General features: G+C 41.3%; 1 protein-coding gene across 4 annotated transcripts in view; it reads left to right on the forward strand.

Moving 5' to 3' along the window:
- The window catches only part of Kair1d (Kainate-type ionotropic glutamate receptor subunit 1D), a 319596-nt gene that overhangs the window by 114381 nt on the left and 179608 nt on the right, over window positions 1-25607 (forward strand). For all 4 annotated transcript variants that reach the window (XM_076424118.1, XM_076424117.1, XM_076424115.1 and 1 more), the window contains exons 2-3: window positions 3418-3613; window positions 10523-10678. In XM_076424118.1, coding sequence (XP_076280233.1) covers window positions 3541-3613; window positions 10523-10678 — 229 coding nt within the window. In that variant the 5' untranslated portion in view covers window positions 3418-3540. The remainder of the gene's footprint in view (window positions 1-3417; window positions 3614-10522; window positions 10679-25607) is intronic.

Consider the following 25607-nt stretch of genomic DNA (forward strand, 5'->3'; position numbering starts at 1 on the left):
ATGTAATAGTTTCACATTTAAGATTGCAATGTAAATGAAACTTTCTATGCTTTCTTTTGGTACAGCAGAATTATTGAAAATACTATTACAGTAAAGCCGCGTTTACTGTCCAACAGACTGTGTTCTGCACGGACAGTGATCGCATACCGACATAATTTTTCCAAAAGAAATCCGAACGTAGAGAAGGACACCACGACAGTGGAGTGGGTAGTCACTGGACAATGATCGCGTATCCGATCGCGGACAGTAAACGCGACTTTACTGTAACACTAAACCTACCAACACCGGTCAAAATGACCGGTTCCAGGTTTTCTATTTTACCATTAGAAAAGTAATAAAACTGATTTTATAAGAAACGATTGTATAGATATCTTTAGTAGTGCATATATTACAATAGTAGCCGCACAAAGTCTAAATAATACCAGTTACTGTTGAGGCTTGGTAGGTTTAGTGTTAATAGGCTTCCGGTAGGTAAAGTGTTAATAATTAGCTAAATTATAATATTAAACGCGACGAAATGTCGAAACAGATAAGTACATTTCATTCGATGCAAACATTTCGAGAGAAGCCACTAATTAAACCGTATGAACGTGCTGGATTAATTTCGAATCTAGCCGATCTTATCGTAATGGTCACTCGTTACGAAACTAATTACTGTCATAGATTATAATGTAAATATTGCTGAAGCACAACGATTTCACTAGTTACGCCAGTGATAATATATTACTAGCCAGGCTATGTTACGGTAGCGTAGTATCTAGTACAGCTCATTAATATCGAGTATTTAGTACAGCGTTATCTTCGGCGTTGTTAACAATTTATTACATGACACGATGTATATGGGTGTAGGTATATTAAACGACCTCCGTCATCGTGTAGTCGTCCTCAATCAGGGTACCATTAGCATACGGTTATGAAGTATCTGTTGAACGTACGTGACTTTATCCATCAGGGGCTAACTTTCATTTCATTAATCTCTTATTAGATAATACACGGCTGTGTTATTAGCCGTTTTAACTTAATTTATGTGTTCTGAATAATAACCATACATTCTCTAAATCAGGAAAAATTAATAATAGTTGTCCACATGTGTCATTTTTCATTTTTAAAACATGCTAACTTTTGAATTAACTGTATGTGCAGTTAAAATGACGTGTTCTCGATGCTTAAGTCGCGAAAAAATTTCATTCCCAGACTCGGAACGACTTATGGCGCAGGGAATCGTTTCAGTTCCGATTTAATACTAGGAAAATTGGGAATTCCGGTGCGCGTCGATCGAGATGAAACAGAACTTTTTTTCTTTGGTCAGAGGAAAATTGTAGATGGCGCGAACAGAAAAATCGCGGAGGATCCGGCGGATAAAGCGGATGTTCGTCAGCGAGTGGAATTAATGAAAAATTTTTTCCCGAGCGTCCATGCCCGCATAAAATTCCAGTGATGTCGGTTCAGCTTGTATTCGCCGGTTTCATTCTCTTCGGCTCTTGCGTTTTCTCCGACAAGTTACTGACACCAGGCTGCAGCATCCGCGCTCGCTGCACCCGAGAATTATACACGCACTGACATTGTAGCCATGCATGTCTGCAGCTTACACGTGAAAACGCCCTCGAGCTGCAGCTTAGAGAAAGCACGAGTCGTTGCTTTTATTTCCGCTAGGTTTTATCTCGCGCTGTCTTACTTATTCGTCGGTATCGTCGCGTCTCTGTCTGTTGCTACGTGTCGTTTTCCCCTTTTCACAGACCGCTACCGTATGAGACCATAATAACGCGTTTTCTCGCCTAAACTCTCCGAAGAAAAAGTTCCTATGCTACTGGGATCCGATAGTTTTACAAGACTGTACCCGCGACTCAGATATTTATTATGAGGGTTACTATAATGAATATTTATTCATTACTAGTCATTGGTAATAACTAGCGGATCTTTATGCATTTATGGCATCTGAAAATTTTTCAAAAATGCTAGAACGTAAAATTTGATCGAATTTGGTACGATTTTTACTACCACTGAAAATAACATTTTATTTATAATAATTCCACTTTCTTAAAATTTGCCTACAAAAATTGAAAATTGCATAAACATCCGCAGTCTAGTAATAACATTTGTAGATCCAAAATAAAGTAAGCCGTTGGCCACCAGAAACTACATTGTAGACGACTGTGAGGCGGGTCTCGCATCCCTCGTAATCTCAGCGCTGATAACAGCCACTTTGAACCGCGGTGCTCCATCGAACAGTGACTCCGAGGAATTTAAAACGAGCCCGAAATGGATGAGGACAGGCTTCCGGGGAGTTCGTCCTCGCCCAGGATCGTTCGTCCCGTAACCTCATTATCCCGTGGCCTCCTTTCCAACCGAGGACGGGACTCGGCGGGACGAAGACGACGGCCGACCTGTCGTCGTCCTCAACTCCTAATCCGTCCGAAGCCGGTCATTATGGTGTCAACGTCAGAAAGCTCTCCTTGCTTTCGTTCGGGAGGGATATATTCAGAGACCGGACGCGATGGTTTGCGCGGTGCATTTTAATGATCTTAGCTCCACCTTGTTTTCTTCAAACTGGAGCTAAAATCGGTACCATTTGAAAATTTCATTTATTTGCAAATGGCATGATTGAATACACCTGTTAACCCCTTGCTGTACAATTTATTTTACGGTTTTAGCGATTAAAACCTTTTTGTAGTTCGTAATTTCTTAAGTAAAGGAAGAAAATTTATATCTACTGTATGCCTATATATTCTTCGATAGATGTACATTAACGAAACCAAAGTAGAATTTTATTTCAGTTTAAAGGAAATTAGTAGCACACATATTTATTAGAATCTTGAACACGAGTCAGGCACGACATTGTACGGCAAGGGGTGAATTTTCGCAGTTGGATGGTTACGTAACCGTAATCGTTGTCGCAGACTCCTAATTTTGAAACTTATCCCATCTTATTTTCTAAAAACTGGAACTATTGGGTTGGTAAGAAACTAGGTGAAATAGAGCTGAATTTTTTTCTTCAAGCAACGAACTTTAATAAATAAGATATTTTCCATCTTGTTCGATGATCTTTTGCCAAAAACAATAAATAAGAGAACATTTTATTGATTAAAGTTCATCGCTTGAATAAAAAAATTCGGTTTCACTTCACATTACAATGTCGAAATTACTTTCTTGCCAGCCCAGTAAAATCGGTACCAGTTGAAGATTTCATTTATTCGCAAATGATCTAATTGAATACACCTGTTAATCTTCGTAGATGGTTGGTTACGTAATCGTAATCATCGTCGCAGACTCCTAATCCGTCTGAAGCCGGTGATTATGGTGTGAACGTTAGAAAGCTCCCGTTGCTTTCGGTCCGGGGGGTATATATTCAGAGACCGGACGCGATGGTTTGCGCGGCGCATTTTAATGAACTCACCACCGTCCCATCTTGTTTTCCAGCGGCGTGAGTCCCTGCGGCAGGAGGGGGACACCAGCTCCCGCAGGGGGCGCAGGGGGCGCAGGCGGGGGCGGTGGCGTCGGCAGCGAACGGGGTAGAGACGTGGGGGCGAACCGGAACCGGAAATGGCTGCGAGGTGGCTCCTGCTGGCGCTCCTCGCCGCCCACGCCGCGGCTCTTCCTGATATCATTAGGATAGGTGAGTATCTTTTCCAGTTTCCGTTCTCCGGTTTAAAAGGCTCGGTCTTTCTCCCTCTTTCTTTCATCCCTCGCACCTCCCCACCCCCAACGTCCGCTTCTTTTCTACCGGAGTCCTTTGCTACCCGCCGGATGACGCCCTAACAATGAAATCGTAATCGATACGTCTTCCGCGGTCGAAAATTTCAAGAGCCCCACTCTCGTGCACCCTACTCCACCGGTAATGAATAATATTAAGCTCAACGAAGTCTCTATTCAATTCGAAATCTTCTCTTACCCAGGAAAACTATTACCACAGTAGAAGTGAGTATCCAGTATGTTATACACTCCTGATAAAATGATAGCACGTACAGGTAAAAATGTTGTAGTTCCTTGAAAGAGGTGATTCCTGAGATCATTTGAAGCAACTTTTCCATTTATATGAAAATTTCAGGAGCCCCACTCTGGGGAGCCGAAAATGCTCTATCGATAACGATTATGCGGCAGGTGGAGCTAAAAGGACGCGATGCGCCGCGCCGCTCCTCTGTATACAGAGCCGCTTGATAAGCAGGATAATGGGACAATATTGTAGAAATAGAATTAAACCGACGAGGGTTTAATAAATACTATTGGAACTCGGATTTCAATGCGATGAATCGCTTCTTTGTGCGCAAGTTTCTTTTGTTTGCCTTTTTTTTAATGAGGCTTTTAACGATTTCAATTTAACGCGGATAAGAGAATTTATCTTTTGTGTTCGGCAAAAGGGTGTTTTGTGCTACGAGTGATTGAGGAATTGAAATTTTTGTGTTTTACATCTTGTGTAGTTTACGAAGATTTGCTGGTTGATTTTTAATTATTATTACTGTCACTAAAATTCTTGTGCTGTCAAGTGAAATAGCAAAGCTGTCGCGTATTCTTCGAACGCCAGGCACGCAGATAACGATATACACACGCACGGGCAGTGTGTCAACAAAAGGACGTCTTGTTCGGCTTGCGAGTAAATAATGGCTTCTATTTGCAATTTAACACCGGAGTCCGGCAACATTCGAACCACACGAGCAAACATTGTAGTTCCTCGTGTGTCACTGCGAGTGGACGTTACAGTGAAAAGAATGCCACGGTTGCTTTGCTTTCAATGTATCATTGTCCAAAGCTATTTTCGACAGACGACAATATTTCAATGAACTTTTCGAGATTACGTAAATGGAGCATATAATGTGATCCAAATCAGCTTAAAATAATGCATTTTATTTTTTTCCCGCAATTTTGTGTTTTGTTAGATAAAGTGTATATATGTATTCGCAAGTCTTTTTCTTGCTCTATGTACAAACCTATCTGCATCAATTTTTCAAATTAATTAATTTTAATAAATTTTCAGGCTTTTTCAATGAAAGTTCCAGGAGGCAGAAAAATTCATTTTCGACATCTGCTAAACATCTTCACTCCATGGGCTTTACTCAAAAACTTGGAGCTTGCGTGCCACACAATTTGAGTGTGATGTCGAGCAGGAATTTTTCTGCCTCCTGCAACTTCCATTGAAAAAGCCTGAAAATTGATTAAAATTAATCAATACGAAAAATTGAAACAGATAGGTTTGAAGAGCAAGAAAAAGACTTGCGAATGCATATATATGCATGCCTAACAAAACACAAAATTGCGGGAAAAAAATAAAATTACCAAAAAACGCGGGAATTTATTACACAAACCAATACTTTATTGTGCGTCATTGAAATCGAACGGGAATTTTTCGTGTATCTCTTAATACATTCCACGGAACAACGTATTATCTCTATTGAAAACGGAACAGCGGTTCTGTATCAATTGTCAATAATTTCCCAACGGTTTCGCGACACGCCGCGCCACACCGAATTGAAACGCGCGACTTCGGCGTCGTCCGATGTTGCCTTGTTTCGCACACGATTCAGCACAATTCGCAGGAAATTTCTCGCGCTAGTAATTAAACCGGAATTTTGTGTACGACGTTAGCCGGATATACGGGCAACGTATCGAAACGGTATCAATTTACCGTTTTTGTTTGGCCGTCGAGAACCGTCGAGAGAACGGCCGTACGCTACGAAATAATTCATTAAAAATCAATGAATATTCAAGCCCTATTAATTCGGTGAAACGACGACGCAGGGATATAGAGGAAAAAAAAGAATCGTAGGGGAAAAGAGAAGGGAACGGAGATGAAACGGGCGCGTGCGCGTTACGGAGTCGATCGACCGATGAATTAAAGTTAAGAGCGCAAGGTTATCGTGTATGTGACGTTTTTACGCGACGAATGATAGCATCGGCGAGCATTTTATGCCGAACTGTAATCCGAGGAGGCTACGATCAACTGTTTTTCACAGAGGGATTCTTTATGTTTTCTCTTTTTTATGGCCCATTAAATCAGTGTATCTCAGAGCATTAACCCAGACCGGCAGAAGTTACGGCGACAGGTTTGTAGGGATCCTAATATCATCGGCTCCTCGGGTTCGCTCAAATTTGAATTGAATTTTACACGATACCACGCAAGTCAGATTTGTTCGAGTACTTAGAACTTTACAATTTTCTTTCTCCTGTTCGGGACCGGTCACTGCTTTATTTACCGATTTTTTTAAGCATTAGTAGATGCAGTTCTACTTTGTTCATAAACTATCAGGGCGTTAAGTATGAAACTTGACAAATGAGACACAAATTTCAAACTCCATTTGTCAAGTACTCGGGTAAATTCAACGATGTCGACGAGAAATATTTCCAGTTTCATTGTGCGACGACATAATACGAGATGATAAACAATTTTATGCATTAGGCACGCGTAAGAAGGCTTAGAAAGTTCAAGGGGTCCCGGCACGTTTATCGGGTTTTCAGAGTCCTCGTATTAAGGGGATTCCAATGATTTTAGATTTGGAAATCCCGGAGGTCTCAAATGTATTAGTCTCTGAAGATTCGCCGATTCCTAGGACATCCGGTAGATTCAGAACGTCCTGATCCACAGGGTTCTCTGGAGCCCTTGAACCTTTAGATAACACTAGAGACACCGAAACTTTTGGCATGCTTACTACTCCCTTGGACTTTCGAAACATTCGAACTACCCTAACCCTTTTGAGATTATTGAGACGTACAAGGTGTTATGAAATGTTTTATCACGGCTGCTACAGGCGAATTTCGTAGCCCTGCGTCCGCGGAAATTCGCTAAAATGAGCTGCCGCAAATGGCTTTTTAATCACCCCTTTCAAGGAAGTACATTTTTGGAAATTTTTATATTTCTGACAGAAATTAAATAAAAAAGAATTTAAAAGCGCTAGTGTATCGCTTTCAGCACATTAAATTTATTCACAAAACAGATAAATGTGCAACTGCAGTCCGTTGTAAACAATTTTTATATTAAAATTTAAGATCGAAAGTAGTAAATACTGGTTGATTCATTTATTTAGGGGATCGTAAAGCTGCACGTTGTTTTATCTCTGAGTTCCCGTTGGTTCGAATGCACGAGGAAGATTTGCGCTCGTCGCGGCGGTCTTTTTTTCAATCGTTGTCGGCGACGCTTCACTATATTCCGTGTCGCGTCGCGTCGCATCGTGTCGCCCCTCGACGAAGTTAATCGATGCCCGCCCTTAACGAGAGACGTAAATCTATCGCGTAAATTCTATAAATTGTAGAGCGGAGCTGGCGCAGCTGTTCGACCGGTTACTTTATGACATGCACGAGATTAAAATCAATTTATGGCGCCAATTCCTCCCGACGTCTAATTCGAGACGCGCCGGATTTCAATCGATGCGTCTCGGACGATTGATTTTCTTCGACGTTGCCGCGGCCAGTTTCCGCTTGGACGTTCAGCGCCGTGGGAATTATGCATCCGCGATCAGGCGCTGCTAAATAACTATCCAAATCTGGGAAACTCCAGCAAGGAAACTCCTGCACTACAAATTCACCATGATGCTGATCGTGTTCAACTTTTTGCTAATCAAATTCACCCTTCTCATTTTAACCATTTTATTAAAAACAAAATTCAATGCAACATACTTAGATTTGCAGAAAACATGTTTTAAATTTTCATTATGGACACAGAATAAAAAGTGAAAAATTGTTTCCTTTTTTCGCGATTTTCACAAATTATTTTCTAAATATTTGTTTCTACACATTACTTTTATTATATAAAAGACAGCGGATTTTATGCATTTATGACAAAACTGAGTAGGCGTAATTTAAAACAGTGAAAACATTAGGAGAACTTAATAATACTGTGTTATATTATCTTGAATCTATCAAACATATTAAGAAAGAACATTTTCTATTTTACTCCAGATTTTGTCGCGATTCAGTTAAAAAAATTTTTATTTTGCATGAAGAATTATTTTGCATGATTCAATTTTAATTTAGATGTGTAAATTTACTTTTCAATAAAGTTTATTTCAACGTCAATCAACGCGACTGTCGCGTATTCCTTTCTTCATATGTCTAGAAAAATAATTTTTATGTGATTTTTGGTCAAAATGTGTGGTAATTAATTAACTTACTAATCGTTGATGGTAAAAAAGAACTACGAAATTAAGATAACAATCTTGTAAATGGCAAAAGGTGAATGGCCATGATATCTTATGTTTACCGTGATACAATCAAGAAACTTGAGATTTGTAGATAGGATACATTGGGTAAAAAATTGCGTTTGTTTAATGTCATTGCTAAAAATCGGACATTTTATGTGCAACAACCTAATACAAACGAGAATACGCAGAATAGGTTTATTATTATTAACAGCGTAACTTATGGAGCAGACTATGAACGTTCTCACAGTGCCGCTAAAGGAGTGCATACTATTAATATTTTAGGCGTCAGAGTTACCCAAATTTTCACCCTTTCCTACCATCCCCCTTCCTCTCCAGACTCGCATGAATATCCCTGCTTTATTAAACACCTTTTCTCTGTTCGCGAGCAAGTCCGAATTTTAAAGAGGCGTATCACCGTGTTCTTTAATTCCCAACTTTCCGTCGCGTCGTTGCGTCGGTCCATCCGTAACGTTACCCCGTTCGAAGTTTTAACTTTCTCGTAGGCCTCGAACCATCTTCCTCCTCGAGTTCATTGCATATTAATGCCGTCAGAACAATTTATCCATCCCCTGATTCGCAATGCGAGTTTAACACTAGGTTTTCGGACATTTTTGTATACCTATCTTTACGGACACCCGTCAGATTGATGAGTAAAGGAAACTACGTATTTTCTTTAAAAAACAATTCATTTAATTTCAAAACAATTACAATCTTAACAGACTTGAATAATGAAAAATAAAGAAGTTTTGTTATTGGATTAGTTATGGTTACACTTCTCGCTGACCGAGGCTTCTCAAGCTCCGCTGTCCTTTTCTACGTTCGGCGTAAGTCAAAGAATAGAATACCCAGGCGGATAATTGCCCCTGGGCAGACCAGTGTTGGGAATAATTATCGATAAAATACTGTATTGGGTTCGAAGCCATCGAAAGATATCTCCGTTGAATTATGATTCTTATTTAGTATCTACGTTCGAACTACTTCTACATTTGTCACCAGAAAGATAATTTCATGAAAAAAAAGTTTTATTACGATTAACTATGAAACTAGCTTACCCGTCATTAATTTTGAAATCGTCAGAATTCTGAAATTAAAGGGCTGAGGGGGAAATAAATTTGGGTATATATTCGTCTCATTAAACCAATAATTGTCAGCATAAATTGGAAAAGAATTAATAGTTATGGTTTTTGTAATTTTTTCTCATGAAGTCCGAAATCCGTCAAAATGATGGGTCTCGTAAACCTAGTGTTAATGACTACCTGCAGGCGGATAGATTTTTTTCAAGACAGAACTACTTCTGCACCTAATTAGTACGTGTATCAGCTTCAGATTGTCTCACAGTTGTTTGCATTTCCCATCGAAGAAATCGTTTGTTCGTCGCTCTTCGTCGAACCTGTTCCCTGCCGCCAATTGTGTTAGCAACATGCTTTGTGGCATGCTGGAGCTTGGCGGAGGTCGTGGGGATCCTTGTTCTTCTGATGCCGCTGCTTTTGCGACGAATTAATGCCTCAAAGGCTGCATTGATGGCAACTGACGTCGTTACACGAACTCTTGCTAGAAACGTTCTATTACGAATTCGTGCTTGATGGTTAAAATGGTTTTTGTTCGTCAGTATGCAAACATCAAATTTCTGCTGTAAATGAAATACATTTTGTCCATCTTTTAGTCATTCTTTCTTTCAAAAAGTTGCAACCTTTCCTTTTATTGTAAAAAAGAAAATTATCTGGGACGCACTGGGACATAAGAAAAACCTTGGGCACATATAGAAATTTGATTATTTTATTTTATTTTCGCGGAGGCCCCAAGAGCGGTAAAAATTTCGGGGCCCTCATACTCAAGTTAGAAATAGAAGTTGCAAGAAAACTCTCATAAACTTATTAACAAAAAAGATAAAATATTCAAATAAAAAGCAAAAATAATTATTATTATTTGAGCAAATCTAAATGAATTATTTAAAATGATAAAGTTAATTGTTATTTACAAATACAATTTTAATTATTATTTGTATTGACAAATAAAAAAAACTTTAGTTATTATTTGCAATTAAAATCACACGTTTATTTATTATTTAATTATTTATTATTTCAAATAAAATTTGCCCAACACTGATCCCGGTGCCCCACGCGGCCGCTTAGTCCGCTTACCGTTAAACCCGCCACTGCCTACAGGTGTTACACCTTTTGTGGGGCAGCCAGTACAGTGATCTCGATTTGCCAAGGGAGATATTTAATATTCAAAACACGTAAGGTATCAGAAAACGGATAACTGGGTCGAGTGCGGACGGGAAAGTAAAAAAAGGAGGCAAGCGGCCGGACGCGGACGGTAGAAAATAAGAAGCTCGGGGATGCGGGCGGGTTCTCGTCAAAGTAACGCTTTAATATGGATGTGTGATTTCCCAGGTGGGCTGTTTCATCCGTCGGACGACAAGCAGGAAGTGGCCTTTCGTTATGCCGTGGAAAAGATCAACGCCAACCGGGACATCCTGCCCAAGTCTCGTCTCAGCGCCCAGATTGAGCAGATAAAACCGCAGGACAGTTTTCACGCTTCCAAGCGGGGTGAGTGCTCCATTCACGCTCGTTCATTCCGCAATTAAACTCGTTCGTTCCGCCTGGTACCCGCACCGGCGCGTTTTGCTCATCCCTCTTGTTACCATGCGAATATTTGTACCGGGCAGAAGCGTTTTCAATTTTCTCGCGCGTAAACAACGGACTCCTGCAGTCGTCTGATCATTGCAGTTCGGTTCTACTCGTTGGGAATGCTTCACCGGAGCTCCACGCGGGTTATAGCAATTTCGAGATAGTTATCGCTTTTATTAAGGATTACCGTAATTATGTCTAAACAACAATGGACACAATTAACATCCATTATCCGACGATAGTTCATTCTCTACCTTTATTAATCGATTTTTACACAATCAATTATCATTGTAATTTTTTTCTTAGGATTTCATACTAATTGGATTACATTTTCATTGATTGGCAATGATCTATATTATACCTAATACTGTTTTAATTGAATTGCTGCTTCATTTCACTGCGTTAGTGCGGCTGTTACTCTTGTCTGATCATTGCAAGGACATTCCACTTTTCTACTTTCACGACATTCTATTCGGAATTTCATTGTATTACTGACTTCCTGTAGAATTTGTGAACGTAATCACAGTTTAACGGCCGACCTCATACAATTAAAATACTTGTTAAAAGACTTGCCTACGTAATCAGTTTAAGATAATAGTCTAGCGCTGTCGTCGCAGTCCATGAAAATTACCTTCAGATTACAAGCACAAAGATTAAGTTATACAAGGATGATAATACAGTTATTGTAACTGCAGTTGAACTTTAATCGTATAATGCGATCATTCGCGTAACAATGGGTTTCTTCTCTTAATGAAGGGGATTCCGACAGAAGATCCATTTCTCATTTCGGAATTCGAAATAATCATAATTCCCTCCCCTGATTTCGGTTTTCGAACACGATGATTGAACAAGCTAATTGACGAGATGAAGAATTAGGATGACAGTGGGCAAATTCACTCTAGATTCAAAAGTCACGGCGTGAATGAAGTTAAATTCACATTTTCTAAAAATCAACCAGTATCCTCCTCGCAATTGATCAGTTGTTCAAGTTCGTTCCCCGTAATTCCGAACTTAGTCTGCTCGGTCGAAATTATTTACAATACACGTGCCGCGGTAGCTGCGCTTTCTTCGAGGTATCGCAAAGGTAATTCAACTTCCATAGAATTCTCTCTTCCCTAGTTCGGATTCCCGGAGTATTCCCGAGCCTGTGCGTTCCACCAACTGTATTCAAACTTCTGCCACTGTTCATACATGGAAAATAGAGTTGCACCTTCCCGCTGCAGATTTCCCGTGTCAGTTTACGCACGGTGTCTTGCTTTCGTCAATGTTGCGTGCTGCCTGCAAATAAACTTTCGTAACGTGGTTACCTCGGCTCTCGTTGTTTCCATCAGTTGTTAGTTTGTGCAAGGCGCAGCAACAATTACGAATACGTGTGTTATTTTCCAAAACGCGAGGAAACTTTATTCCTGAAAATTCCCTCATCATTTTGATGTTTGGAAATTTTTCACAAGAATTATTTGATAGTCGAAGAGTCGCGGTCGTGTATTTTTGTTACATGTTAAAATACCAGTTATCTTAACACTAAACCTATACCGACCATCGAAAGTGACTGATGTATATAGTATTATAAAAATAACAAGATTAAATTTATTTATATTTTGTGCGATTTTTACTAAAATATATACTGGAGTTAAAAAATATATTCAATAAATTCCCTCGAAAACACCTTTACAATTTCAATAATTGTTAAATAAAAAATCTCACTAAAATGGGTCATTTGACTCCTCATGGTAGATTTAGTGTTAATTAATCATGGTGGGTAAGTCACGAAGCGTGATCAGCTTAAATTACTCTGTTGCTAGCGGTTCGATCGGAATTTTGTTTTCGTGATTCACCCTGTTCAGTCACCAACATTTTTTGTCTTTCGCAAAAACTACATGATCATTTCCAAGAAAGATCTCGGAGTCTGAAAATCTGATTCGAATTTAAAAAAAAAAAAAGGAAAAACTGTTATCTTTTAGTAAAGTCTACATTCCGTTCGTAACATGTTATTACAAGCTCGAACGTTCAGGATGTCGGCGCAATATTCCACCGGGTAAAATTCACATCGGCCGCACTTACCGTCGAACATTTATCCGCGGCGTGTCGGTACAAGAAATTAAAAATGCCGCGTTCATTTGCAGAATCCGAACCGCCGGTATAACTGGTTGTCAGTGAAAATATTCCTGGCGGTGGTGGATTCTCTTTCGCAATCCGGGGTAGAAAAGATTGCGGTTGGCATTAATTAAAAGCAAACGTCGTTCGTTCTTTCGACGGCATTAATTACAGGCGAGTTGGTTGGGGGCCGGATTCGAAGCCGGCCGTGGAACGAAAGTAATTACACGATTAAACGGATTAGGAGTAATTGTTACCGAACTGACGGGACGACGCGACGCGGTGTTGGAATACGATGCTCCGGGCGATTAATAATCGCTCGGTTACGGGAGCGCCGCGGAGCGCGATAATTATTTTCACGCGACATAATCAGCGGCGAGCTAATTGTCGACTCGAGGCACCGATTTATTAAACCCGGTCGCGAGGCTTTAAACGTTGCCGTTGTCGCGGGGGTGTGAGGGATGGGGGTGCATCGGTGCATCGACGATGCGTTAAGCTCCCCTCGAGTATCACGCATTGGCCGCATTCCCGTTCGATGGATTGAGATTTGGCTGTGTTCCATGAATGCACCACCCACGATCCAGCCCTGTTGACAAATCTGTGTTTGCAGGCTATCATTTCGCCCCAACCATAAAAACGGGACCGCCGCCGTCGCACCTAATGCTGCGGCCCAGTAAACTGTTTCGATTTATGGCGGGTCTTTCTTCAACTTTATCTCGTTCGCGAACGATATATCGCAATCACGCTGTCGGAGACCGACGATGTAGGGACGCGTCCCTCCAAGAACGATGAACTTCGCTACCTACCCTGATGCACGTACGGCCCAGATATTCCAGTGTCGCTTGAATCATTCGGGAAACGTCTCCGTAAATCACGAACCGAGAAGGACCCATCGGTCACTTCGAGGTTTGGTAAACGAATATTGATTAGACCCCTAAATCATCCGATATTCGCAGTATGTAGACCTACCGACACTCGGTCATTCCAAGGAAAATGTGCATCGCGATGCAACTGGGACAGTCGGTCAAAAAATCGTCGTACATCATTTAAAACGGAATAATTTTCTCCTTTTGATGTAACGCTAACAGTGTTAAAATTAAATTGAAAACATTTCGCTCGTAAAACGCTTATGCATTTATGGCTTATGAGAATGTGTAAGAAAGGCATTTTTATTTGTTTTGGATTTACAAAGGCTGTTCCAATGAAAAGTAAGATTTTATTTCATTCGACTTTCTTAAAATTTGTCTAGAAAAATTGGAAAATGCATAAACATCCGCAGTCTACTTATTATTATATCCGGCTTATTGCAGGCAATGAAACGAACACTAAACTTGCATGACGTCTCAGCGGTTACTGCGGTAGTCTTCGACTGATTAAGACGGTCATCAACGGAGGACATAACAAGTTCATCGTGAATCACGCGTATACCTTTAAAAGTCAAATGAACGCATTTCCCAAATTCCCTGAAATCCCGAATGTTATGGTCCATAAAATCCACGACCGTCATCCTCAATGAAATTCATATATTAATCTAGGTCGCAGTGCAGAGTCGCAGAAACTGTCGAAGAATCAGCTCTTCGGGGAGGCTTAAAACTTCAGGTCCGACGGGCACTTTAACTTGCATGGACTGTTCGGCATCGGATTCTGGCGCCGGGGGTTCCAGTTCCCTTGTCATTGCATTATGTATCGCGAACTTGGCCGCGAATAATCGGGCTCGCGTCTCTTGTATCCACGGGCACGTATATGCTCCGGATAGAAAAACAAACGAGCATCTTGAGGAAATTCCGAGACGGAGGCGACCCGGCAGCATAAAACCGTATTACGCGGGAGCGAGTTCTACCGGGTCGAACAAAGGCGATGCTCGCCCTTCCGCTTCCGTGTCATATCGTAAAAACAGAGTAAAGAGTGAGGCAGCAGCATCGGAACAGCCTTCCAAGCTTCGTCGAAACGAAAGAGAGTTCGTTGCCCGGGACACGCGAATGAGACCGATGTGGCACAGAGCTGGAATAACCGGAGACGCGAATTCCAGCCCCCGACCCATGGCCAGTTTATTCGCGTTTAACCGTCAAAAGGAATTACCGGCTCGTCCCGTCTCGTCGAAACGAGATTAGAGCCGACTTTTTGTTGCCGCGAACGCTACCCGAAAAACGGGATCAACGGGACCGTCGCGTCGACGGTAATTACAGACAGTATACCGAGGCGATTCAGACGTCGCGTCCTCGAAGCATCCGGTGAAATGGATCGAGTACCGGTAGTTAATTCTTCCCCGTCGTGAATGCTCCGCAACGGCAAAGAAACTTCAGACGTGTATACTTGGCGCTGATCTGTATGCGAATTCACCTGTCCATGACATTTACGGAGAACGGAGTTGGAGACTGCCACAGCACCGCCTATAAATGTCATACAAAATCAGAGCATCTTATTTAGCACGCTGAATGACAAGCAGGGAGAAGTTCATTTGTGTTCTGTTCATTTCTGTTATCGATGTGGACATTAGAGAAAATATAGGGGAACTATGTTACTTTACTTTTTGACAAGTCGCCGACAAGGTCAGAAAACACACCACGCATACCAACCACCTGAATCGGCGTGCAATGTTCGCGAAACGATGGAAAGTTCATAACGCAATCCGTGCAAACGTAATTCCGTTGATCAGCTTTATCGGAACTGTCGTAGAATTAGCCGAGTTTCCGGCGCGGTATAATTAAAACATAAACAGCTTCGAAACAATTTCAACTCCGCAAATCAAAGTTCGCAGGGTTGGACACATCGAGCGAACGAGCGAACAAACGTACCAACGAGCGTGTGAAATTGCCTTCCACTCGCCTGCAGCCGACAGAACAAAAAGATATTAATCTCGACGCCAACAACGCGCGAAAAACAAGGTCACCGGACGAAAGGAATAGAAACGAATAAAAAAAAAGAGCGGGCTCGGTCGAAAAATCGAAAATGCGGCGACGCGTTTAACGGAAACTGAATCGGAATGATCGTGCGCACTGGAGCAACCGGTCACGGAAATTAATCACGATCTTCGTAATCAGGCTGAACGATAAATCCCGCACAGCGGGATCGGTCGTCGGGAAAGAATTATCGTTCGTCGACAAACGATAATCCCGATGTTCCGAGCGTGTCCTGTCACACGCCGACGTAACGCCTCGCTGTAATTCCGTTTGGCGCAAAATATCGCTCAACATTTACTCCGCCGTTTATACTATTCTCCATTAACCGGTCGCCGATTTGTGGGCAACGATTAAACGCGGTGACGGCCAATCCCGCGAGTAATTACATGCCAGCCAGGTGGCACACGTTCTACTCATTAGTAGCCGCGCAAACATCGCCGATCTGTGCGAGTTAAATACACGACCATTTGTTCGCGGGAATCTTTACGGTACGTTCGTAAAGTAGAACGGTCTGGGACAGGCAAAATGCATTAGCGAAGAACAGTTGTAGTAGCGTCGGTGTGCGACGTTAACGCAGGATCTATGACGCAGAGAATTTGTAATTCTTCAGAAATAACGCGGGGATTCATCGTTTCTGATGTTCCACGAGCGAACGTGCTGAGAACAATGAGTAGACTGCGGATTTTATGCATTTTTGGCAAACATGAGCAAGTCAATCTGGTAGAAGAAATACATTTTTATGTCACTTCCCTTTCTTGTAATTGAGACAGACAATTTTTATTTTGCATAACAATCCGCTGTTTGACAATTATTGAATGATTGATATACATTCATATTTCTAAATTCTTTAGACTCGAAATCCTCGAAAAATTTAAAAAACTAGCTAAAGTACGTTGTACCTATCTATCTATATATATATGATTAGTAGACTGCGGATCTTTACGCGAAATAAAAACGTTCGCATTGATTGCAAGACACAGGGTCCAAATAAAAATTTCTTATTATTGTGAAACTAATACACTGGTAGCCTTAAATCTTTTTAATACCTCCGCTGTTTTAAATTGTACGTGTCCATTTTTGTCACAAATGCATAAAATCCGCAGTCGAATGATTAGAAATCTTGATTTTGAAATTGCTCGGTGCAATTTATGTCTGATCAAAAGCCACCCTTATCTCCTCACTTTCGACCTTGGAGCTCAGTGAGCCATTTTCTCGGTCGATATCGGACTCACACAGCGGGCTAATGCGCGAAGTTTGTGGCAAATGGGACGTGGGTAATTCCGTGGGTATTTTGCATACGGCCCTCTGTCGGCAGGATTACTTTCGAAGTTCCACCATAAAAATTTCGAAGATCTCGGTGCACGATGCAATATCGCAGCACCCAATCTTCGTAGACGGTGGAGAACGTTCAACGAAAGTTAATTCGAATTTCAATGAGTCCGGGTTACATCGTGCTGGTGAAAAGAGGAGGGGTAGCAGTTTTCCAAGAATGGGCGATCCGACGGGGACACACTATCACGAAGGGAACTTGGAAGACTCGCGTTATCGTCCACGCGGGTTACGGCACGCTCGTGACCAAGAACGATGTTTTCCTTCCATTATGCTTAATTGGACGGTATACAATTCCGTCGGAGAGAAAAGAGAAGACAGTCTGCTAACCGAAAATCGCCCGCGGGCACCGAGAAAACTTCTCGACGTTTCGATACGTGTCGGGGGCCGAACTTCCGGAACTATGCGGGAAGGAGAGAAGAAACCTGAAAAGTTACGGGGAAATTAGAGCCACGGTTTCTATCAGCTACTACGGACAGTCGCAGCTCGTTGTTCCCACGGTTCCTCGCTGTTCCAAACTTTCCGCCCCTGTGTGGTTCTCGAAAATTGGCTTAGCGAAAGTGAAACGAACAATGTCAGCGAAGGAGTCGTTCCTCGGTTTGGATGGTGAAGGTGAAACGTGGCTGCCGGTAAGTCAATCCCTTTGCCGGGCCAATTTCGATGCATATACGCCGACGAAAAGGGTCGGGGTGAAATTCCAACAAGATTCGGGATCTTCCTTCCGGTCTCCATCATCCGGTTACAACGGGGTGTTTGTCTGCCTCATTGGACACCGGGTTGTCGCCGGAAACCGGATGGGCCAATTCTCTTCTTTGAAAACATTTCTACAATTTCAGTAATTGGCAGAGAAAATTACACACATATTCAAATAGATGGTGTTGAAATCTTCATCGTGAATCCTGCACAGACAAAAGGATCCCTGAACAGAAAAACTATGACTAACATCTGGAGTATCGGAATGCGTTCTTTAATCGACGACCTTGTAAACCTAGCCGATTGAAATGATCAAAACTGCCTTTAGATTCGAAAGCTGACCCAGAAAAACCCCTCCGAGTAAAATTTCAGCCCTCTAGTTTTCTCGCGACGGAGGTTACAGGGTAAATTAGATTTCGCGCTTTTCCGCGCATTTTCCGGTCTCTAATGTGTTCTAAAATTCCGAAGAAAATGTGACATATTTTGGATCCTAAGGCGCATTTTACAGAATTTTTGCAGATTTTTTCGTTGCAAACTATGCTCGTAAAGAATGAAAAACCTCAGGAACTTTAACTTATCTCCTCACAGCAGAAACGTCGAGAACATTCCGGTTTTTATTGTTTCTCACAATGAAATCCCACAACAAAAATTCCGAAAAAATGTGACATAGTTTGGATCCTAAGGCGCATTTTACAGAATTTTTTCAGATTTTTTCGTTGCAGACTATGCTCGTAAAGAATGAAAAACCTAAGGAACTGTAACTTGTCTCCTCACAACAGAAACGTCGAAAAAATTCCAGTTTTTATTGTTTCTCAGAATAAAATCCCACAACAAAAATTCTGAAAAAATATTTTAGATCCTAAGGAGCATTTTAGAGAATTTTTTTAGTACTATGTACCGGGGCGCAGCGCAGGAGCGACAAAGCAGCCGGGTAATGACTAGTATGAATAATGTAAACCGCTTGTCATGATAGCGAAACGCTTATTATTCTCTCGGTCGGAAGGCGGATAACTTAGAGCAGAGGACTGGAAAAAAATAAGAGGAGGTTGTAAACGAAGGGCAACCTGTAAGACACCGCGGGGAAGATGCCGAGCAACAGGAAGTCGAAGGTTGCAGGAAATTGTCTGAGGCGCTTTCAGCCGCAGCCACACGAGATAAGCGTCGCTTCCGACGGAGATTCGATTTTCTCGCGGAACGACGAGCCGGGACTACCTGTTTCAAAATGCACGATCATGTTGGACGATTGTGACTACGGCTAATAAGCGAACTTTCAGCGGACTACACGGATCGGACCTGCGAGAACTTCCTGAACGTCGTTTGCTGAACTTGCCCGGTGAAGCATGCCCTCTTCTGTTAAAAATGCTCGCGAAAGTGTTCCGGCTAAGAGAATTGAAAGTTGCCCCGAAGAAGTTGTTTCGCGAAGCTTCTGCTCAGCCCAACTTTGAGAGCAATTGTGTTTGGGAACATGGTATGTACCAACTGGTGTCAGGAAATTGCTGTTTCGAATTAAAAACTCCTGCTTACAGGGAGAAGTTTGTCTTTCTGTTGTTCTAGTTGCCACTCAATTTTTTTATTCTTATGGAAATTTTAAATTGTCAGAAAACTGACTAGTTGAAAAAAATGTCTGCCTGTCCGATCCTGCCTCAACAGGCCGACTTAAATTGCACAATTCATAGTAAATTAATATTTGTTTTATTTAATAAAACGTATGTAACACATCGTGTTACGATGCAACAATAATATTAATTTAGTACAACTATGTCAGATGATCCTGGCATCAGGATAATGTGAAAATTAAATAATCTGAGTAATATTCACTGTGCAATTTATGCGGTGAACAATGAACGAAATACATTTCACACGTATGTAATTATAACGATGAAATCTGATCAATTTTGTAATTACTGATAAAATGCTTGTAATTGCATGTAACGTACGTGACAATAAAGGTTAATAGAAATAATTGTCAAACAGTTTATAAAGCTTCATCAAATGTCACGCGGTATTAAGTTGCATTTAATTCGCTGCAAATATTGTTACAAAAATTCTACCTTGTTGCAATTCTTCTACATTCAGTTATTCATGTACATTCGCAGTGTGCTAATCCCCCCCCCCAACGCAGTAAATAAATAAATTCAATTAAATCGTGAAACGTTGGAACGCTCGCTAGTTCTCGCTGTTCTGTCACGGTGAATACCGTAGCCGATTCCTAACTTAAATGCCTCGAGAAAGTTAAGCCCTTCGCCCGTAATTCGCTTTTCATGCGATTACATGACGTGAGAGACCGAGTGACAGTAACGCGCAGCTGTAATTACAGTTTTGAGCTTCTCAATTACCGCGTTGACGCGACTCGCGTGAAAATGCGGTGCCCCCTGTGCAATTCAGAAGATAATTAAACGACTTTCTACCTTTTTGCTTTTAGTCCGTCACCCGAAAATCCTGTTCGCTTCTTTTGAATCGCCCGCGTTGTCGCGTTGTTGATTGGATTTCTGTTAGTTAGCGATCCTATGAGCCTCTTTACCCCTAATTGATTAGTTCCACGGTGTTTCACGCAGCGAGCAATGTTCGTTCAAAGAGCATTTGCACTTTGTTTCGAATTCGTTAGCGAACGACCAACCCGAATAATTTGTAGCCTGACTTTCTGCGTGAAATTTTACAGCACTAACGCCGGTTGCGGAGTAATTTACTGTCACCGAGAAATAACACAGTTTGTCCTTTTAGGCGTCTTTTTCACCAGTTCATTCCGCATACAAGGTTATCCTGTTTTTTTTTATTTAACTTTCGCGCGTTAACGCGCACTCCAATAATTTGATTTAAAAATGCATTTCAAGCCCTGTGACGCACCCGCTCACTGTCCGAAATTAGCGGAGACAGTTTTCAGTTACGAAATGGTTTGTATTCCCTCTCGTTACTAACAAATGTACGCTACAATCCGCTTGACAAATTTTCCACGGTTCAGGGAATTTATAGCTCCCTGTTTACAAGGTTTGAACACACCGAAAATGTGCATATGCACGCAACAATGTCCCATAAGCTTTGCGATAGCTAAATTAGAATAAACGATTCTCGATGGGCCATCGCAAGAGCCGAATCAGGGCAAACAGTACTAACCTACATACCCGTACACAGTTTATTGAGCATTCAAACAAAAGTCGAACGATATTTTATTATTTTTATATGAAGTGAATATATTCGTTTTATTAGAAATGAATTGGGAAACAGGAATTGACATGTTATCTAGAAGATGGCAACAAGTTGTTACAAATGATGGAAATTATATAATTGAATAATATTTGTATAATAATGTTTTCATTAAAATACGACAGAACTTTCCCTCCATTTCCCTATTAACGATTGTTGATCTTGAAAAAAGCGGTCGCGACATATAACTTTGAAACACCCTGTACATTGACACCGATCACCGCAAGATGACGCTGATGATGATGATGATGAAAGACGACGACGAAATTGAACGGTGAAAGAAGCAACGGAGTGAAGTAAAGGGGCGGTTTCCTCTTTCTCCTGAAATCGTACATGGCGTTCTACACAATTGATTTAATTTACTGTCGCAAGGAACAATGCCGTTGACAGGGAGTATCGCCCTCTTCGAATTGAATCCGGAATGCTTAAATATTTGTTGGATTCTTACATCCGCGATTCACGGGATTGTAGTCTTTGTCAGCGCATCGTGTATGATTTACGAAACATGTCGTATGCAGCGGGTTGTCGAGGATACGTGAACGTTTAGCGTGTCCCCAGGAAAGGGTTTGCAGATGCGAGTGCACCTAGCGAACCCTCTGGTTGCCGCGATTTCGCGCTGGAATAAATTCGGATCGAGTTTTCCTAGAACTCGTGTGTACGGTAACACGTGCCCGGAAAACGGAGAAGAAGATGAGAAAAGAAGAAGAAGAAGAAGAAGCGATACCGCTTGAAATCCGAGCGGAAAGACACAATTCTCGGAGCGTTGCTACCAAAGTAAATGGACATATAGCTTAACGCTATATCTTCTTTCCGGGGAACTCGTTTCCGTTAAGCCAACGCAACGAGCTTGGATCACGCCTGAATAAAGCCGATACCGGTCGAGAAACGTTTATTCTCTTAATTGACAAGTAAAGCTTCGAATCGTTGTCGGTTTACGTTTAAAACTTATTACCTGGAAGATACAGAATTAGCTAATGCACTGCCTTCGAAGTTGCGGGTAAGCCGGAGGCTAACGTCGAGCACCCACAATCAGTGAAACGGAACACAGAACTATCATATTGATCAACAGATGCACCACTCGAACCCCTCCCTTGCGGGAGTACTTAAGGCAGTAGACTCGTTTCCAGGATTGCGGGATGCGTCTTCTTATTTCTTGATAATATATGCGACGGGGTTTTTCAGTAATCAAAAGCACTAGATAAAAAAGTCACTCAAAAGTTCCGTTTTTACGTTTACGAGGCGTAATTTGCTTTATTCGGCAGCATGTAGCTGTTGCTGCTTTATGAAAAAAAAAGTAAAATGACTTCGAAAAAACTCACTAAAAAGTATGAAATAATTTCCATTTAATTTATGTGAATATACACACGAACTTAAATACAATACAATCTTTTCGGAGGAGGCGCAAAATTTGAAATTTTCCAAATGACAGATGTTGCTGATTATGATTTCATTGGAATATGGTGGACTTGGAAATCAGTAGATGGGAAGAGAAGCTACATCATTACTGATACATTACCAATCGGGAGACATATCCTACAAAATGCAGAAGGTTTCCTGATTGGTCCATCAGGAGTAATCGGTGAACAATATGCTTTCGAATAATGCAAATTAATTACAGTAAACGTAAAAATAGAACTCTTGGATGCGATTGCGGCCTAGATTGATAATTTATTTAGCGCTTTTGATTACTGAAAGACCTCATCGTTTGCATTATCAAAAATGAGAAGGCGTATCCCGCTCCCTTGCAATCTTGGAAAAACGAGTCTAACCCCTTAAAAAGGTTACCTAGTCTGAAATTGAACTTTGTCCATTGTATTTTGTTGTCACGTAATTCAGACTACCGAGGTACGTCCTAAAGATGAACTAGCCCGTGGGTGTTGTTGCGTTTCATAATATCCTAAGTCTCTAACCGACTGCCGAAAGTTCCAACAACAGCTCAGCGCGAATGTAATTAGTTTCGCGTGCGATATAATTATCACCAGTGCAAATTAATTTCGTATCACGGTCGACCGTTCGCGAATTTTGATTTTAGTATCCGAACTTTCGCCGGCAGATGATAGCTGCGAAAGCGTTGCCACGTATTCTCGAATATTAATTATAGCGGGGTACTGCTCCGCTCAAAAAGTTTCCAGACTGATTTTTTACTGACATTTTGACAACGGTAATCTCTTTGGATGAGAACAAGCCATTCGCTCGTGGCAAAGTTTTCAATTCGCTAAATACTTTTTTCGTAGAGAATAATTAATAAACTGTCAAAGAATTTAAAATGACCTTCACATCCCCTCTAATCCTCCACGTACAAAATGACCATTAAGAATTACGTTTCCCTCAAAACCATATAATTTTTATCTCGAACATTTCTGGGTATCATCAATAATTTCAGATGGGGCACCCTGTATACAGGGTGTCTCGAAATTCCTTCAACATCCGGAAATGGAAGGGTCCTGAGATCATTTGAAGCAACACTTTTCTTTGCAAAAATGGCGTCCGCGGCTTTGTTAAGGAGTTATTAACGAAAAACCACGGACCAATAAGAGCGCGACCTAAACGCGTGTTAGCACAGTCGGCCCGGCGCGCTAACTGTCAATTGGCCGACTCTGCTAACACGCGTCTAGGTCACGCTCTTATTGGTTCGTGGTTTTTTGTTAATAACTCCTTAACAAAGCCGCGGACGCCATTTGTGCAAAGGAGGAAGTTGCTTCAAATGATCTCAGGAACCTCCCATTTCCGGATGTTGAAGGAATTTTGAGACAACCTGTATTCGTAAGAAGATCTGACTGTAATTAAAATTGAAAGACGAATTTAGCCGATGCGATTCTACGAACTTTTTGAACAGAGCTGTAGAAAAGTACTAATTTCCGGTGTTTCATTAACTGTGGAATTTCGAGTCGTTTATCCAATCCACTTGTGCCCCTCTTTTCTTGAAATCTGACGGTGGCCACTATCCGTCCAGCCTGGCCCACCCCCGTAACGGATTGTATCTCCCTCCATTTTCATTCCGGGCAAAGCGCGCACGAGATCTCCTCGTGTTTCCCTAAGAAATTAAAATAAATTTACGACGCTAGAAAGTTCGCTCGGCCAGGAGGATCCTCGTTATTTAGTAAATCTACTTGAAATTCTTGGATGTGGCTCCTCGCAGGCAGACCGTAGACCACGCCGCGCCGCCGGGATGGGAGTCGAGCCATTTGCGGTATAAAATGACCCCGGCTGATTCTGCTCTATGAAACCGTATTACTTTGTCATGGAAATAACAGTGTAAATGGAGTTGTAGTTTGGTAATTAACAACTTTAACGGTCGGCAAAATGTGCGACCTGAGTGACACGAATATACTATTTACGCGGTCGCCCCGTGCCAGTGTCTGCCCGGTCGAGTAATGTTCATTTCTGTGGAAAAACGTCGGAAATATAAATATTGTCCCGATGAAATTGTACCAGCGGCTATTAATTCATGTATTATTGCACATTTCTTTCGTAAACAATTGCGTTTTCAGCAGTTTTGTAGATTTTACTGGACATATTTTACGTAAACACAATTGCTCCGATTCAATGTCTCTTGAGAGTCATTGCTTTTGTTAATGGTTAAAGAATGTTGTGCGATTGTATAAATATTTTGAGACGTTGAAAACATAGCCGGGGATTAAAGTAAAGGATTTTTGTTTGTAGCAGGAATTGAAGATCTGGAGTGAAAGAACAGTAAGATTAAAGTAAACATGCGGTGCAGTAGATAAATACAGTACCTGAAAAGAGGAAACGTAGATTGATAAGTGGAGCAATGAGATAGAATGAAATATAGCAGAGAGAATTGCGTGCAAACAAAAGGTTCATCGTATCGGAGATGCTATTAAACTTTACCTACATATTACTTAGTAAAACGTAGCATGCGGTGGAACCGGATAAAACCAGAAATTAATGAATCCAACGACATCAATTAAGTAGATTTACGATAATTTTAATATGCACATACATACAGGGTGTTTCGTAACTGGTGGTACAAGCGAAAAGGGAGTGATACTACATGATAAAATAAGTCGAAAATATAGAATAAAATTTTTTCATGTGTGGCTTTTTTTTCGAGAAAATAGACTTTGAATTTTCGCCGGTTACGTGCTTTAGTGCTGCAGAAAGTAGAATTGGTTGATCATGGTCAGACGCGTCAGACGATTCCTATGCAATAGAGCACGTGTATTCGCTGCATTTTCAAACTCGATTTTCTCGAAAACGAGTTGCCAAACGAAAAAATGTTATTCCTTTTTTCGACTTATTTTTTCATGTAGTATCACCCTTTTTCGCTTATACGACCAGTTACGACACACCCTGTATATCACAGCCGCAGCATTTTAAAACTTGTGTCAGGACTGCGTTTGAAAACTGTGAAAGCTAGATAACCAGAAATTAGTTCTTTTAAAACCGCCTTAAGTAGATGCATAATGTAGATGCTTTGGATACGGATCGAAACTCGAGACCGCTGCAGCCGATCCGCCTCGGTGAAATTAAATTCTTTGAAGAATCATGCTGCAGTTAATTTTGCAGTTCGAGAACTGCGTAATTAGTGGGAGGCATCTATACCACTTCTCTTATCGATTGAAATTACTCCTTCCGTTTAGCCGGGGAATCCGATCCGGCCAGCGTTT

This window comes from Lasioglossum baleicum, chromosome 5 (genome assembly GCF_051020765.1).
Source record: "Lasioglossum baleicum chromosome 5, iyLasBale1, whole genome shotgun sequence".
Taxonomy (NCBI): Eukaryota; Metazoa; Arthropoda; class Insecta; order Hymenoptera; family Halictidae; genus Lasioglossum; species Lasioglossum baleicum.